The sequence below is a fragment of the Suricata suricatta genome, chromosome 2 (genome assembly GCF_006229205.1).
Source record: "Suricata suricatta isolate VVHF042 chromosome 2, meerkat_22Aug2017_6uvM2_HiC, whole genome shotgun sequence".
NCBI lineage: Eukaryota > Metazoa > Chordata > Mammalia > Carnivora > Herpestidae > Suricata > Suricata suricatta.
The window spans coordinates 17,155,652-17,169,805 of record NC_043701.1 but is presented as its reverse complement, the minus strand read 5'-3'; the positions used below and the strand labels follow the sequence as shown (position 1 = coordinate 17,169,805).

Below are 14,154 nucleotides of genomic sequence, written 5' to 3'. Positions count from 1 at the left end.
CCTTGGTATGCAAATATTTTACATTGGGTTTTCCTCATGTCAAGACTGAAATTATTTCAAACTCAGTAGGAATCACCTATGTCATACTTGAATTGTATTATTAAAATTAATAGAGTCAGTAGATTGTACAGAAATATCAACTATGCTAACTGTAATACATAAACAATTTAGGTTAAAAAAAAAACCTTTCCAGACTAGACTCAGGGGCCAGAACTAACAATTGAAATTCAGTAAAGATAAGTATGATATTCTGAACTTGGAATTAGAAATACCAACAGCATATATGCAGACTTGGTTGAAAGACTTGAAGTTCAATAGTGGCTAACAATGAAAAGAATGAATGTTAAAAATTTTTTTTGTTTATTTTTGAGGGAAAGAGGGAGTGAAAAAGCACGAGTGGGGGAGGGGCAGAGAGAGAGAGAGGGAGGATCTGAAGCGGGCTCTGTGCTTTAGACAGTAGAAAGCCCAATGCCGGGCTCCAACTCATGAACCGTGAGATCATGACCTGAGCCAAGGTTGGATGCTTAACCCACTGAGCCACCCAGGCGCCCCCAGAATGGGGTTTTAATTGGCTGCAGTTTCAGTATAAATGTTGACATGAGTGCCAATGAGGGCTTATAAAAGCCTCCATAAAAATACAGAATGGTGCTTGGATCAGAGGCGAGAGATGGGGCTGGGGTCACAGGAGTGTTTGCAGTAGACTGACCACCTCCGGACCACGTTTGAATAAGGCCAAGGGCAAAGTGTAGTGAGTGGGGAGGTGAGAGACCAGCATCTTAAGGGGTCACTACTTCTTGATGAATGATTAAAGGAGGTAGGGACTTTTAGCTGAGAGAAAAAAGAAAAGATCTAAGGGGATCTAATAACTTTTTATTATTTTAATAATTATTACCTAGGATGGGGCCCCAGACGACAGAGCCAGAGCTAATAGTGGAAGACAGAGGACTTGAGCTAAACGTAAAGAATGAATCTCTGTTTCCTGCTCAGGAGATGCCCTGTCACTGGTGGTGTTCAAGCCCAGGGGTGTCACGCAGGGAATTCTCTCATTGGGTAGACGGGACCCAGTGTCCTCCAAGGTTCCTTCCAAGTGTAGGGTTCTTTGACCTTATTATTAGTGAGGCAGCTAGCTGGCATTCAATGAATGGGCAGTCAAAAGGGAGCCAAGTTAATGAATATGGCGAGGGTCAAAGGAGAACCAGTGTAAACCTGATTCACCTTGAGAATCATTTTCTATTTTAGGAAGGGCTAACGCTTTCCCACTGGCCCCTTCATAAGATCCCATCCCCGTTCTGCCCTGTCAGGAGATCAGGGCGCATTTACAGCATTTACTCGAGCATTAGCATACATTCTCCAAAGGGGCTCAATATATGCATGAGGGCCGACCGAGGGGCAGTTCTCTGGGTGTCCATGCAGGGCGTCCCTTTTGCTTGAGTCAGTTTGAGCCGGTCAGTGAGGTGCTAGTGTCTGTGTGCCATAGCTCAGTGGGTCTGTCACTCTGTCCCCAGCAGCCCTGGCTTAGGAGCTCCGGGTAGGAATAGGATACAGGATGGCCACTCCCATCTGTACTGTTCCCTTTGGTGACCTTTCACCTCTCCCTCGGTGCCTTTGAATCTTCCCCCCAGAAGCGAAATGACTCATTAAGTAAAGCAGCTTGAAACATCTCTGTCCCCGTGAGGAGAATTCAACAGTTACCTTGCTGCCTGAAGCCAGAGCATAGCCGCCTCCCACCAGAATGACAATCTCCCAGGGCATGGTCTTCTGGAAGTCCTTCCACGTGATGATGGGCTCTGTCCTCCGGGAGGGCTCCTGGTTCTGCCCTGGATCACAGGTAGACAGAGATAGAGCCAGATGAACCCTGACGGGTGGCATTTGTGGAGTAAGGGCCTAATGATGAACCGGTGATTTGGGAGGGAGCTCTGCCTCCATCATGGGGCGGTGGGGAGGGGCGGGGACTCAGAACGGCCTCGGTAAGGCTCCTTCCTCACATTGCAACATGGGTATCACTGACCAGGGCCAGCCCCAGCCTTCTTCCCTTGGACTCCTCTCACCGTTACTCTTCTTCCCAAAGCAAGGCTTCTTTGCTGGGATCAGGAAGAGGAGGAAGCCGAGGAAGACGGAGACCGTGGCATCTGTGCGGTAGCCCTTCCTAGCAAAGAGACAGGCAGGGCTGGAGGAGGAGGGTAGCACCATGTCTCACAACAGTCTGCTGAACTCAGGGCCTGTCCTTGGGACCCGGGCCAGAGGGTCTTCCTTCCTGCACCTGCTGCCCTACTAGCCAGCGGTGGATTGAATGGGCCGCGGTTGATATCTGGAGGCTGGGCCTGGCTAAGGCAGATGTTGCGTGTGGCTCTCTAATAATTGTTTTTTTTTTAACGTTTTATTCATTTTTGAGAGAAAGCGTGAGCAGGGGAGGGTCAGAGAGAGAGGGGACACAGAATCCAAAGACAGGCTCCAGGCTCTGAGCTAGCTGTCAGCACAGAGCCTGATGCGGGACTCGAACCCATGAATTGTGAGATCATGACCTGAGCCGAAGCTGGATGCTCAACTGACTGACCCACCCAGGTGCCTCTCAATGTGGCTCTTCTAAGGAAGGAGGGATCAGGAGTGATTTCCATAAAGGAGAAGGGAAAAGGATGAGTCCTCTTTCCTGCAAGGGTCGCACCTCCACGTGTGTCTTTGTTCCATGAGAAGCCCGTGCTGAGAGCGCGGTGGCCCTGGCCCTTGGGGACCCGTGGAGGTGGCACGAGGCGGAGGGGGGGGTCTGCCTGCCTCTCCCTCCGAGGCCTCAGCCATCCCCTGGGCGATACTCTCACAGCTGACCTTTAGCCCTCAGAACCACCAGTGAGACAGCCTGTTCCTCCAAGACCAAGGTCACACGACTGGAAAGGGGCAGCAGCGCATCCCAACCCCACACTCAGACGCCATGCACTATTTTCTTCCCCACCTCACACTGCGGTTTTGGCTTCGCTTAAAAGAGGGGACTTTCCAGGAAAGGGAGGGCTTTCCCTGAAGAATGGAGGAGGGACGGGCAGGACCTGCCTGAAGAGTTTGGGGGGGGCGGTCTCCTTAAGGAGGAGACAACAACACTTACTTTTCAAAGAACGAATCCCAGCCAGGAACAAAGCCAGGCTCCCGGGTGAACCACAGCACAGTCATGAGGATGAAGAAAAATCCGGTGACCATCTCTGGGTAGCTACAAAATATGACAGAAAGAGCTGCCCCAGGACCCAGGAGGTGTGTTCGTTTCTGCACTTTGGTGTGGGTGCTGCCACGCTCAGGGCTCAGAGCCCCCACTTCACAGCTCTGCGCGGCTGATGTGAAGTGGGAGGGGGTCTGGGAGGGGGTCTCAGAAGGTGCCAGAAAATAGGACGTCAATCACGTCTACTGAAGAAGCTGAGGCAGGAGGGGATAAGGTAGCCCAGCAGCAAATGGTCATAATGAGGCCCCCCGGGGGCTCATTCGATTAAGCGTCTGACTCATGGTTTCAATTGTTTTTTAATTAAAAACATTTTTTATGTCTTTATTTTTTATTTTGAGAGACAGAGAGTGAGCGGGGGAGGGGCAGAGAGAGAGTGAAATACAGAATCCAAAGCAGGCTCCAGGCTCTGAGCTGTCAGCACAGAGCCCGATGCGGGGCTTGAACCCACGGACTGTGAGATCATGACCTGAGCTGAAGTGGATGCTTAACCAACTGAGCCACCCAGGCGCCTTCCCTTTTTTTTTTTTTAATTAAAAAACAATTTTTTTTTTGACTCATGGTTTCAACTCAGATCATGAGCTCACGGTGCGTGAGACAGAACAGAGCCTGCTTGGGATTCTCTCTCTTCCTCTCTCTCTGCCCCAAGCCTGCTCTCCCTCTTTCTCTCTCTCAGAATAAATAAACAAAGATCAAAACAAACCTCAAGACAAAACAAAGTACAGCCTCCGAGGAGAATGCATTGAGAAAGGCCCCCAAACAGGGCTGGTTTGGGTAGGAGCTATTAAAACCTTTTTGAGGGACTTTGATGATATCTATCTGGAGCCTTCAATTCAGTCCTTCCTTTCATGCAAGGAAACAACCAGAAATGCCAGTGCTACGTTACCTATTTAAAAATGCAACATTAAAAATGGAAACCACCTACGTATTCAGCGATATTCCATGACATCAAATACATTTTGGTAGAACTTTAAGCTCAAGTAAGATACATCTAATGATCTTGTTTGCACAGCAGAGTTAATGGCCTGGGAATATAACAACAGTCTAATCCTAACGACTGTCTAATCCTAAGTGAAAAAAAAAAAAAAGGCAAGATATAAAACTGTGTTTAGTTTGGACTGGATTTTAGCAAAAATACATATAATTTTGCACAAAAAAAACATAGGAGGAAGAGTACATTATGTTAACAGTTGTTGACAGTTAACACTGAATAAATAAGTCGACTTTAGTTTTTTTCTTTATATTTTCCTGATGTTCTAAATGTTCTACAATGAACATGTATTCCTTTTATAAATTAAAACAGTTAAAAATACTGCTCATACTGGATCCTTTTGCCCCAAGCTGTGCCTGCCAATTGCCATCAACGGAGAAATGGCCCCAGATAAGACTCGGGGTCACTGGGGAAAGCGGATGGGAATTGCTGAGGATGGGGGGCGTGGTCTCTCAGGCCCTCTGTCTTCAAGCCTGTGTTTGATGATGCCTGATGCCCACCCCCCAGCTCCCTGGGAGTGTCCGTGGACCAGCAGTGGCCCATTCAGAGCAGTGTGAGGGTGCTGACTTTATAGGGAATTGTGTGTCCCCAAGAGTGTGGCTGGGCCGACTTGCACATCTTTCCCAGGCCACCCCACCTATGACATCCGCACCCACACCATAGCCATACCTTGGACTTTGAACATGGCAAATGGGAATAGCGACCACCTGGAGTCTGGGCCAGCTGGACTGGGGCATTAAGCAGAAGTTCTAAATGCCTGGATTCATAGTTCTGGAAAATTCCCCTAGCTGAAGGGACCATCGAGAACAAGGCTGCTTATGTGCTTATTCAACCTGCCATGCTTTCCTGGAGGAGACAAGGTGAATGGCTGATTTTTACCTAATGGCTCCCAGCTTTTCATACTCCTCTTGGATCCTCTTCTCTGACAACTCTTCCCTTTTGGTCTTCTTCTTCTTGCTCAGTGAGCAGGTCTCTCTAAAACTGATAAGGAAGAATGAGCAAAAGAATGAGACAGAGAATCCAAAGCAGACTCAGAACTGTCAGCACAGAGCCTGACATGGAGTTCAAACTCACAAACCATGAGACCATGACCTGATACCAAGTCAGGTGTTTAACTGATTGGGCCACCCAGGCACCCCACACCATACAACTTTTCTCTGCCAGGTTTCACAGCCTTTCATCAGCCTCTTCCATAGGCTTTTGGACATATTTATCTGGGTATATCACTGGTGTATCCACGTGAAGTCAAGTCTTATAGACTTGGGCAAGTGTATTTATGTGGGGTTGTTTTCTACACACTGGAGGTATAGAAGTATACAACTATCGATGTAATAGCAGCCTCTGTGTTATTTAAAAAATAACAGTTGGTTAAGTGTCCGACTTGGGTTCAGGTCCTGATCTCACGGTCCTTGAGTTCGAGTCCCATGTTGACAGCTCAGAGCCTGGAGCCTGTTTCAGATTCTGTGTCTCCCTCTGCCCCTCCCCTACTTGCACTCTGTCTCTCTCTCCCTCTCCCCACTCTCAAAAATAAATAAACATTAAACAATTTTTTAAAAATGTTCTGCTCAGAGAACATTTCCTGAGCAATGGGAGTCATGGGTCCCATGGACCAATATCAAAACATCATGTATATCTTCCCTTTATGTGTTTGAGGCCGATCAACTTATGGTTATGAAGAAAAGCCTTCCTAAACAGATTAATATTAGAAATTGTATTGCAGGAGGAATATCTAACTTATGATTTTGAGAAATATGAGCCTATTTCATGCAACTACTAAGTACAAATCACTCATGTCTATAAAATAAAGCCTAAAGAAACTTATACTTGGAGTCACATTTCTTTAGGAAGTAGTCCAGATTACTCTGTATGCTTTGAAGAAGTGAAACTACATTAACCACCCGCCATTCAGACTTTTTATAAATCAGTTCCTTTAACCAGCTAGTTAGAATTAAGAGCGTTTCACTGCAGAGCTCATAGTGAAGGACAGAGTCCATGTAGGTTTGGAGGGTCTAGAACAGGTGACGCCTGACTCCCCATCTAGGCCGGTGTGTCCTCCTCGTGCATCCTCCATGGTTACTGGCGACACTCCCTTGAGTGGTGCTCTCCAGGGCTCACACCATGACTTTGGAGGGACTGGAGAGCCTTGGTGCCCTACTGGCAAGGCCCTGGGACTCACTTGCAGCCCAGGAAGAGCCAGTGCATCCAGAACCAGCTGACCACCAGCATGATGAGGGAGATGGGGAAGCTGAAGAGGAACCAGGTCCCGAAGTTGACCACCTCTGCAGCTGGATACTGGCTGGAGGGGAACAAAGCAGGTCAGCCATTAGAAAAGGGCAGATTCCCATGTGGTTTCTGGGGGTAATAAGCTAAGTGCTCCTTAAGAAGACATATATCAGAGCTAACGGTAGAGAAGATGGTAACAGTATGGTAAAACGCTATCTAGAACACACATCTTTGACAGTTGCAACTCTACTGGTCCTAAGAATTATGAAGGACACTGAAAAAAGGCACCTAAACACCCAAAATTGATATCACTGAAATGTATATACTTTGCACTCAGGAGAACCACTCAGGATCTCTTTGTTCTGAATTTATATAAAGATTCTTCTATGTTTACTCATCAGTTTTTTAGGGCAAAAGAGAATGGAAAGGACAGTCTAGTATACTTTGTGAAATAAAGTCACTGAAGAAATGTGAGCTTTGATTGGGGGATGCAATTCTGGAGAAGTTTGGACTCTAGAGCATCATGAAGGTTCCAGGTGTTGACTGGGCCCATGGAGAACCATGACTTAGGTTGACTGGGCCCATTGGAGAACCATGGCTTAGAATCTCTGAATCTTTGATCAACATGCACTGGTGTCTTAGCGTCTCAGGGAGGCTACCCAGAGGGCTCTTCCTTCATAACCAGGCAAAGTGGTGACCCTGGCCCATGTGTCATTTCCTGGGGAGCCACATGTGAGCCACAACTTTAGCCAAGACAACACCTGCATTCCTGTCCCCTTAAGCTCCTCTAGTTGGCACTGGGTACAGAACTCCTCTAGGGTGGGAGTTCTGTGCCCCTCTTTTCACACCAGGCGCTGCGTGGAAAACAAGAATGACCAAGAGCAGACTCCCCCAGAGAGAAAGTACAATGGAAGCACAGGAGGCAAGAGTGTTTAATTTTCTCTGTCATCGCAGAGAAACAATACTGTTGTTTTACACTGTGGCCTGGTCATGGGCTAACCTTTACCATCCATGTGCCTCTTGGGAAGTTGTGACAGCTTGTGCCCTCCCTAAGGGCCAGAGTCACTATCATTCACCATCAGTGACTATTAGTGACGATCAGTGGAAAGAAGGGCTTTTGGAGCTAGGAGGAAACTGAGGGCATGTAAATCATTGAGTGACTCACTCCAAGCTGCACTGGGCTAACAGGCATGAAGTCTGTTCCAGCGTCTCTTCTCTGTACATAGAAGCCTAGGTTCTGATCCTGGACCCAGGAAAAGGAATGGATTTTTAAAATAGATTAAATAGACTTTTGTGGATGTTAGGGCCTAATTCCATGTATAGCAGTTTAGAAAGTGTGGATATATATACTGAATGTAACAACTAATTTGTAGATTTTTTAAACACAGCCAGAATGCACTCTGGGGGTGGTCTGTTCACCAATGCCAAGAAAAATAGCATGGTGGCATTTTCAGACTAGTGGGGAATCCAAGGAGCCCACCTTCCTTTCATAGAATTCCTATTGTCCAAGTAAGCCAGTGTTATGACTCAATGTACCATGACTCAATCCGGGAAGTAGACTAAGCAAATATGAATTGGGCCAACCACAGAGTGAACCAGAAGTTAAAGGGCAGAAACTTAGAGCCTGGACAGAATAATACGGTGTGACAACTCCATGAAGTTCACATCCTGGGAACTTGGGTCTTAACTTTCTCTTGGTCCATCTTCCTCCCTCCCTCCCTCCCCCCCTTCCTTCCTTCCTTCCTTCCTTCCTCTGTCCCTCCATCTCTCTCCCCCACACACATCCCTCCCTCCTTCCCTCCCTCCTTCTTTCTTTCCTTCCCCACTTACCTCCTTCTTTCCTTCCTTCTTACCCTCCTTCCTTCCTTCCCTCTCTCTCTCCCTCCTTCCTTCCCTCTATCCTTCTTTCTTTCCCTCTTTCCTTCCCTTTCTCCTTCCTTCCTTCCTCCCACCCTTCCTGTTGCCCTTTCCTCCTTGCTTCCTTCCTTCCCTTTCCTGCTAAATGGAAAGGTGTGTTTATCCCCTTGGCTGTTGTCAGTTTCTCTGCCCTCTGCTCTGGACCCCATCCTGGCTTGTTCTGCCTGTGACAGGACTCTACCAATCATCACCACTTTCCCAACGCTTTAATTTTCCTCTCACCTGGACATGCTTATCAGCATTTAAATATCTTCCGTCTTAAAAACTCCTCTTGACCCCACTTGACTCTTCCTTTGTCATCATCCCATGTCTCTCCTTCCCATCACAGACAACTCTCCTGCGTGCTCACTCCGGCGTACTCCTCACTGTGCTGAAATTTGGCTTCACATTTCAGTCTCTTGACCACATTGCTCTTGCCCAGGTCACCTCCACCAAATGGATACATTTTTGTCCTTCTTTTCCTTAGTTGTTCAGCCACTTGAAACAGTATGGCCCATTCCTTCCTCCTTGAACACTTTTTCCTTTGATGGAATGACACTAGAGTTTCCTCTTCCCTGTGTGATACCTGTTGTTCTCTCGTTTACAGTCTACTTTAAAATTCTAGCTTAATGTTTATGGCCCCTGCTCCACTTAAGTCTCTCTGTCCTCCCTGAGTGGCCGATCTCCTTCACTCTCCTGGCTTCAATTTCCGCGTGCGCCCCACCAGGACCCACTGCCATCTAACCTGTGGGCCCAGCACAACACGTGGGGCTGCTCACCCAAAAATTATTAAGAATTTCCAGATGGTGACAGCAGAGCATCAAGCTGAGTGTGGGGCCTCTCTGAGCGTCTGCACGGGTTACATGCTCGTGAAGAGAGCTCTGTAGGCCACTCACTAAATCTGTGCCTTTCGCCCAAAGATTTCTCTTGAGATTCAGAGCTGTGTATCCATCTGCACATCTCAACTGCTATGTCAACATTTCCTCATTTTTCTGCTCATGGAGGTAAAGGGCAGCTCTGCTCCCCCAGCTGCAGAAGCCATGAGTCTGACACTCAGACGTGGCCTTTCCCCTCTCCCAGGCCCATCTCTCAGATCTGATCGCTTCTCCTCACCACTGCCCGTGTTCGCAGGCCGTCCGCAGCTCTCTCCCGGGCATCTGCAGTGCTTCCCAAATCATCTTCCTGCTGCCCACTTTTCCTTCCCTCTTACTTTTTTTATTTTTTCAGTCTACAACCAGTTTCTAAAACTGTAAATCTGATCACCTCACTCCCTGCCTAAAATGCTTCAAGGACTTCTCACGGTCTTGCAGATCAAGTCCAATCTCCTTAGTGGGCCTCGAGGCCCTTGGCAATCCTCATGTCCTCCTCCCTGGCCCTCTACCCTTTTCTTTTATGTGCTCTGCTCTCTCGCCTGGGTCCCGTCACTCACTGCTTTCTTTGGAAAACCTCTCTTCGTCTGTTGTCCTCCCACTGAGCCTTGAGTCTCGCTCCCACAACTGTGTCTTCGGGGAGACGTGCTCTCCCTGTAGACTGGGTGCCCCCCGTGGGCTCTCTCGGCAGAACCCTGCCCTCTCCAGTCCCGCTGAGCTGTCATGCTCGATCGTCTCTTTTTTCTCTTGGTATGGAAACGATTCTAGTTCCATTTTTCTTCCCCATCCTCTGCACCTAGTTCCATTCCTGATGTGGAGTGGGTGTTTAGTAGATATTTGTCAACCGGGTCAGTTACTTACTTGTTGAAGTGTTCCAAGAAAATGAGGCTGGTGGAGGTACCAATAATGGTGGTCAGGCCCCCGATGGTAGCAGCATAAGATATGCTCAGAGACAGGCACTTGCAGATCATCTGGTCATGCTGGGACTTGTACTTTCTGTTGAGCTCCTGGTTCCTGGATCCAGGGATCAGGACTAGTGGCTTTTCCTAGCAGAGGAAAACTGGTGAGTCCCTCCAACCAGCGTGGGCTGTCCCCCACACAAAGCATGAAAACAGGGACATCAGGGTGCAGTGGAAAGACAAATCCCAATCCTAGCTCTACCATTTGCCAACCTGGGCAGCTCCTCTGAGCTGCATATTCTTCTGTAAAGTGAAGAAAATCTGACTTTCTCCACCAGATTCTTACAAAGTGTAAAAGAAGTAGGGTATGGAAAGCATGTAGAGCACATCCTGGCACTGAATGAACGCTAAGCTATTATTACTGTTGTTGTTCATAACAGCGTGTTCTGTGTCTCACTCGAACTCCAGCAAACCTGGTTGCTCTCCGCTCTCTGTGTGAATGACACCTGGCAGATGGCTGTTCTGTGCAGAGTCGGAGTGACGGTCCTGACCCGGGGGAGCACTGAGAAGCAAGGCTTGGGATGCAGGGAGAATCCAGCATGGGATTCTCTCCTCCTTTCCTCACGCTGCTCTCCTTTTCGCCTCTTGGTTTTGCCTCCCCACTCCCCTCCTCCCCTTGCATATAAGGCCAGTCTCCTGTGCTTCTCGAAGGTCCTGTTTGGCCCAGACGGTGGCCTTTCAGGGGCAGAGGTTGCTGACCTCTGGTCTCCCGTGTAGATAAAGAAGCAAGTGCTCTCTGCTCCCCCAGGCCTGGTTTCCCCTCATAAAGTCTTCATGAGACCAGGAGCTGCTTGGCACAAAGGTCAGCAGGCCAGATCCTGGGAAAACCGTGGCAAAGAGGCCACCTTGCCTCCTTTCTCAAAGCCCTACCTTGTAGGAGGGCCCAAGCCAGTCTGGACCCTCCCCAACCTTCCCGAAAGACTCATTATCAGAGCTGGCAGAGACCTCATAGATTTCTCTGGTCCAGGGTTTTCCAGGATCCTTTTCTCTAATGAAAGTTTTCACGGGCCTCCGATGTATAAAACATGATGTAGCATTCCATCAGTGTACATCTATTTTATAACTGAAAGTATACACGTGTGGTCAGGGGGACTTGGATTTGAACCAAGACGCTCCTCTCACTACTGGCTCTGAGGCCTGCGCACATGACGTCTTTGCCTCATCTGCAGAAATGGAGTTCAAGACTGCTACCCCACTGAGCCAAGACTAGGGAGAAAATGCTTGGCACTGTACTTGGTACCCAAAAAGCATTTCCTAAATGGGGGCAGTTATTTGAGACAACAATGGATGTTACATAATTGAGATTATTTGAGTGGACCCAACATTTGAAATCAAGGCTTTTAAGTGGTAGTTGCAATTTTATACCAGCTTCCGTATATTTTGTTTCCTCATTTTCTTTCAGTGCTATAGTAAGTAACAGGAAGGTCCTCACTTGCAGAGAAAAGCAGTTTTCTTACAATCTCAGAATAAATAAGATATTTGCATTTTTCCTGAAGCACTTATGAGAAACAGCTTGAGCACCTCTGATCTAGTCAAACCCCCAGCTTAAAAATTTTTTTTAATTATTTATTTTTTTAAAGAGAGAGGGAGAGCAAGGGAGGAGCAGAGACAGAGGGAGACATAGAATCTGAGGCAGGCTCCAGGCTCCGAGCCATCAGCAAAGAGCCGGATGTGGGGCTCGAACTCACAAACTGTGAGATCATGACCTGAACCAAAGTCAGATGCTCACCCAACTGAAAGACCCAGGTGCCCCAACTTCTGGCTTTTATAGTTGGAAGAGTAGGGGCTCAGATGGTAGAATGATTTGCTGAGATGAACAGTGAGTTAGATGTTTTATCTCCACGGCACATGCGGGCCAGACATGGATGTGGATGGAGTGCCCGGTGGCAGCTCACTGCCCGGACATCCTCCTAAGTTCAAGGCCAGCACCCCTTAGGAAGCTCAAGGCATTTCCTGTAGGAAAGAAGGTCAGGGATAAGTTCCATTACCTGGGATCGGTGTGGCTTCTTGCCCTGGGGGCTTGCCACTTTGACAGGGTTGGTGACTGTGGGCACGCCATTCAGGTTCTGCAGGGACAAAGACCATCACACTGTCAGGAAGACGATGTGGTGGCCCTCAGAGGGACCACGTCGTCGCCCCCATGGGCACCCCACACCTCTGCGCTCTGGTAATGGGAGACCAGAAACCCGGCCGATCGTGCAGCAGGGGCCACTGTGCCTCCAGTTCGCACCTTCCCATCCAGCCTGGCGTCGAGCACCCCATTTCCGGAGGCTTCTGAAACTTGGCAGAGCAGGGCTCTGTCCTTGTAGCAGAGCCTGACTTTCTGAAACTTCATTAGCTAATGAAGGATCGATCCTTCATTTTTCTTTAACGTGAAGAAGATGAATGAAGAAAGATCTCACAACAAAGTCCACAGTTTGGTAATCAGAATGTGGGCTGATGTAAGAAGCCGTAAAACCAGCTCTGGGGGAAGAGGTGAGGCTGTGAACTCGACTTTCATCCATAAATGGGACCCTTTTGATTATGCAGTGTTTGCATGGAGTCCCCGCTGCAAGGAATTTGGAGGGTGACCCTGGCTCTCAGAAATCTGAACGACTGAGTGTTGGGTTTCCACGAAAAATGCCGAACCTGCATGTTCCGAGGCTGAGCCCCCCAACGACCTGGGTCCCGAGGTACGCGGGCCCTTGCCAGGAGCCCACCCAGCCTGTCTCGTGTCTGAGCACCTCTCTGTTTTCACCCCGGCGGCTGCCGCCGGGTTTCAGAGCTGCCAGGCACCTCTGTCCCTGAGTCTGCTCGAGGGACCTCCAAGTGACCCCACAGCACGGAAAACACCCAAGGCCTTACCTTGTTCTGCATCAGAGCAGTGAAGTCTGCAGTCGATGTGCTGGAACAAAGCAAAGGAAATGGGAACAACAACTGAGGGCCAGACTTCAGGACACGGGAATGTCCCTCCCCGCCCCACACTAGTGTTCGGCGTAAGCGACTGCTCAGGAGTCTGGTTGCCCAGGCTGCAGACTCATCCCACCCGGGTCTTCCTAGGGGCCCAGAGGTGCTGCCAGGATTCACGGGGACACAGCAGTGCCGGCAGTGATAACTAGCATGGAGGGCATTTTGGGGGCCAGGCACTTAAACGTGGACCTCTGCCCTCATGACCTCGTTCTCCTCATGACAGATTGCTGGTGCTTGTGTTACCACCTGCATTTATAGAGGAGACAAGCGGGCCGGTCTCTGTCTGCCCAGAGCGCCTGGGCCCCTGACCACATTCTCACTGGCTAACTCTGTGAAGGTCACGGTCTAGAAGGAGAAATTTGTGATGTGCTTCCCAGAGACTGGAGGAGCAGGGAGGGACTGCACGCGGTGAGAAGCCGATGTGAGTAAGAGGTTGGGGGTCGGGAGTTTCTAACACAGCTGCTCCTGTGAGCGCTGAGTCTCTTCCACGCCCGGGGTCCCCCACGCATCCTTGGCCTTGGATATAGAGGGAGGTGGGACCTTAACAAAGCATTACTGGCTTACGCTCAGTGCTAAATGCGTGCTTCGGTTTGTTTCAGTTCTTTTTCTTATAATGTTTTTTTTTAACGTTTACTTATTTTTGAGAGAAAGAGCATGAGTGGGGGAGGGGCAGAGAGAGAGAGGTAGACACAGAATCCAAAGACAGGCTCCAGGATCCAAGCTGTCAGCACAGAGCCTGATGTGGGGCTCAAACTCATGAATGGCAAGATCATGACCTGAGCTGACATTGGATGCTTACTCGACTGAGCCATCCAGGCGCCCTGGTTTGTTTTAGTTCTGAAGACAATGGGTGCTATGAGCTCTCTGTGAAGACAGGTGTTGGACACGCTTGCAGGGCTGGGGCCCTGTGGCCATCACCCCTGTCCAGGCCACCTCAAGAGAGGGTAAGGGGTGGAGTGGGGTTTGGAGGGAAGCGTTCTTTGGAGAGGGTTGTTGGCCTGGGAGGAGTAGAGAGTTACGATGTTTCCCCTCCTCCCCTCCCTCCTTCCCAGATCAGGTGAGGAGGTCAGG

The 14,154-nt window shown here is 49.0% G+C and overlaps 1 protein-coding gene across 1 annotated transcript in view; it reads right to left on the bottom strand.

The window, feature by feature from the left end:
* The window catches only part of SLC13A4 (solute carrier family 13 member 4), a 43,387-nt gene that overhangs the window by 6,566 nt on the left and 22,667 nt on the right, over positions 1 to 14,154 (bottom strand). Inside the window, exons 6-13 of the mRNA XM_029922889.1 lie at positions 12,979 to 13,018; positions 12,123 to 12,200; positions 10,037 to 10,221; positions 6,364 to 6,483; positions 5,067 to 5,168; positions 3,092 to 3,193; positions 2,049 to 2,146; positions 1,693 to 1,817 (exon numbers count right to left, since the gene is read on the bottom strand). Of these exons, the coding sequence (XP_029778749.1) occupies positions 1,693 to 1,817; positions 2,049 to 2,146; positions 3,092 to 3,193; positions 5,067 to 5,168; positions 6,364 to 6,483; positions 10,037 to 10,221; positions 12,123 to 12,200; positions 12,979 to 13,018 (850 nt within the window). The remainder of the gene's footprint in view (positions 1 to 1,692; positions 1,818 to 2,048; positions 2,147 to 3,091; positions 3,194 to 5,066; positions 5,169 to 6,363; positions 6,484 to 10,036; positions 10,222 to 12,122; positions 12,201 to 12,978; positions 13,019 to 14,154) is intronic.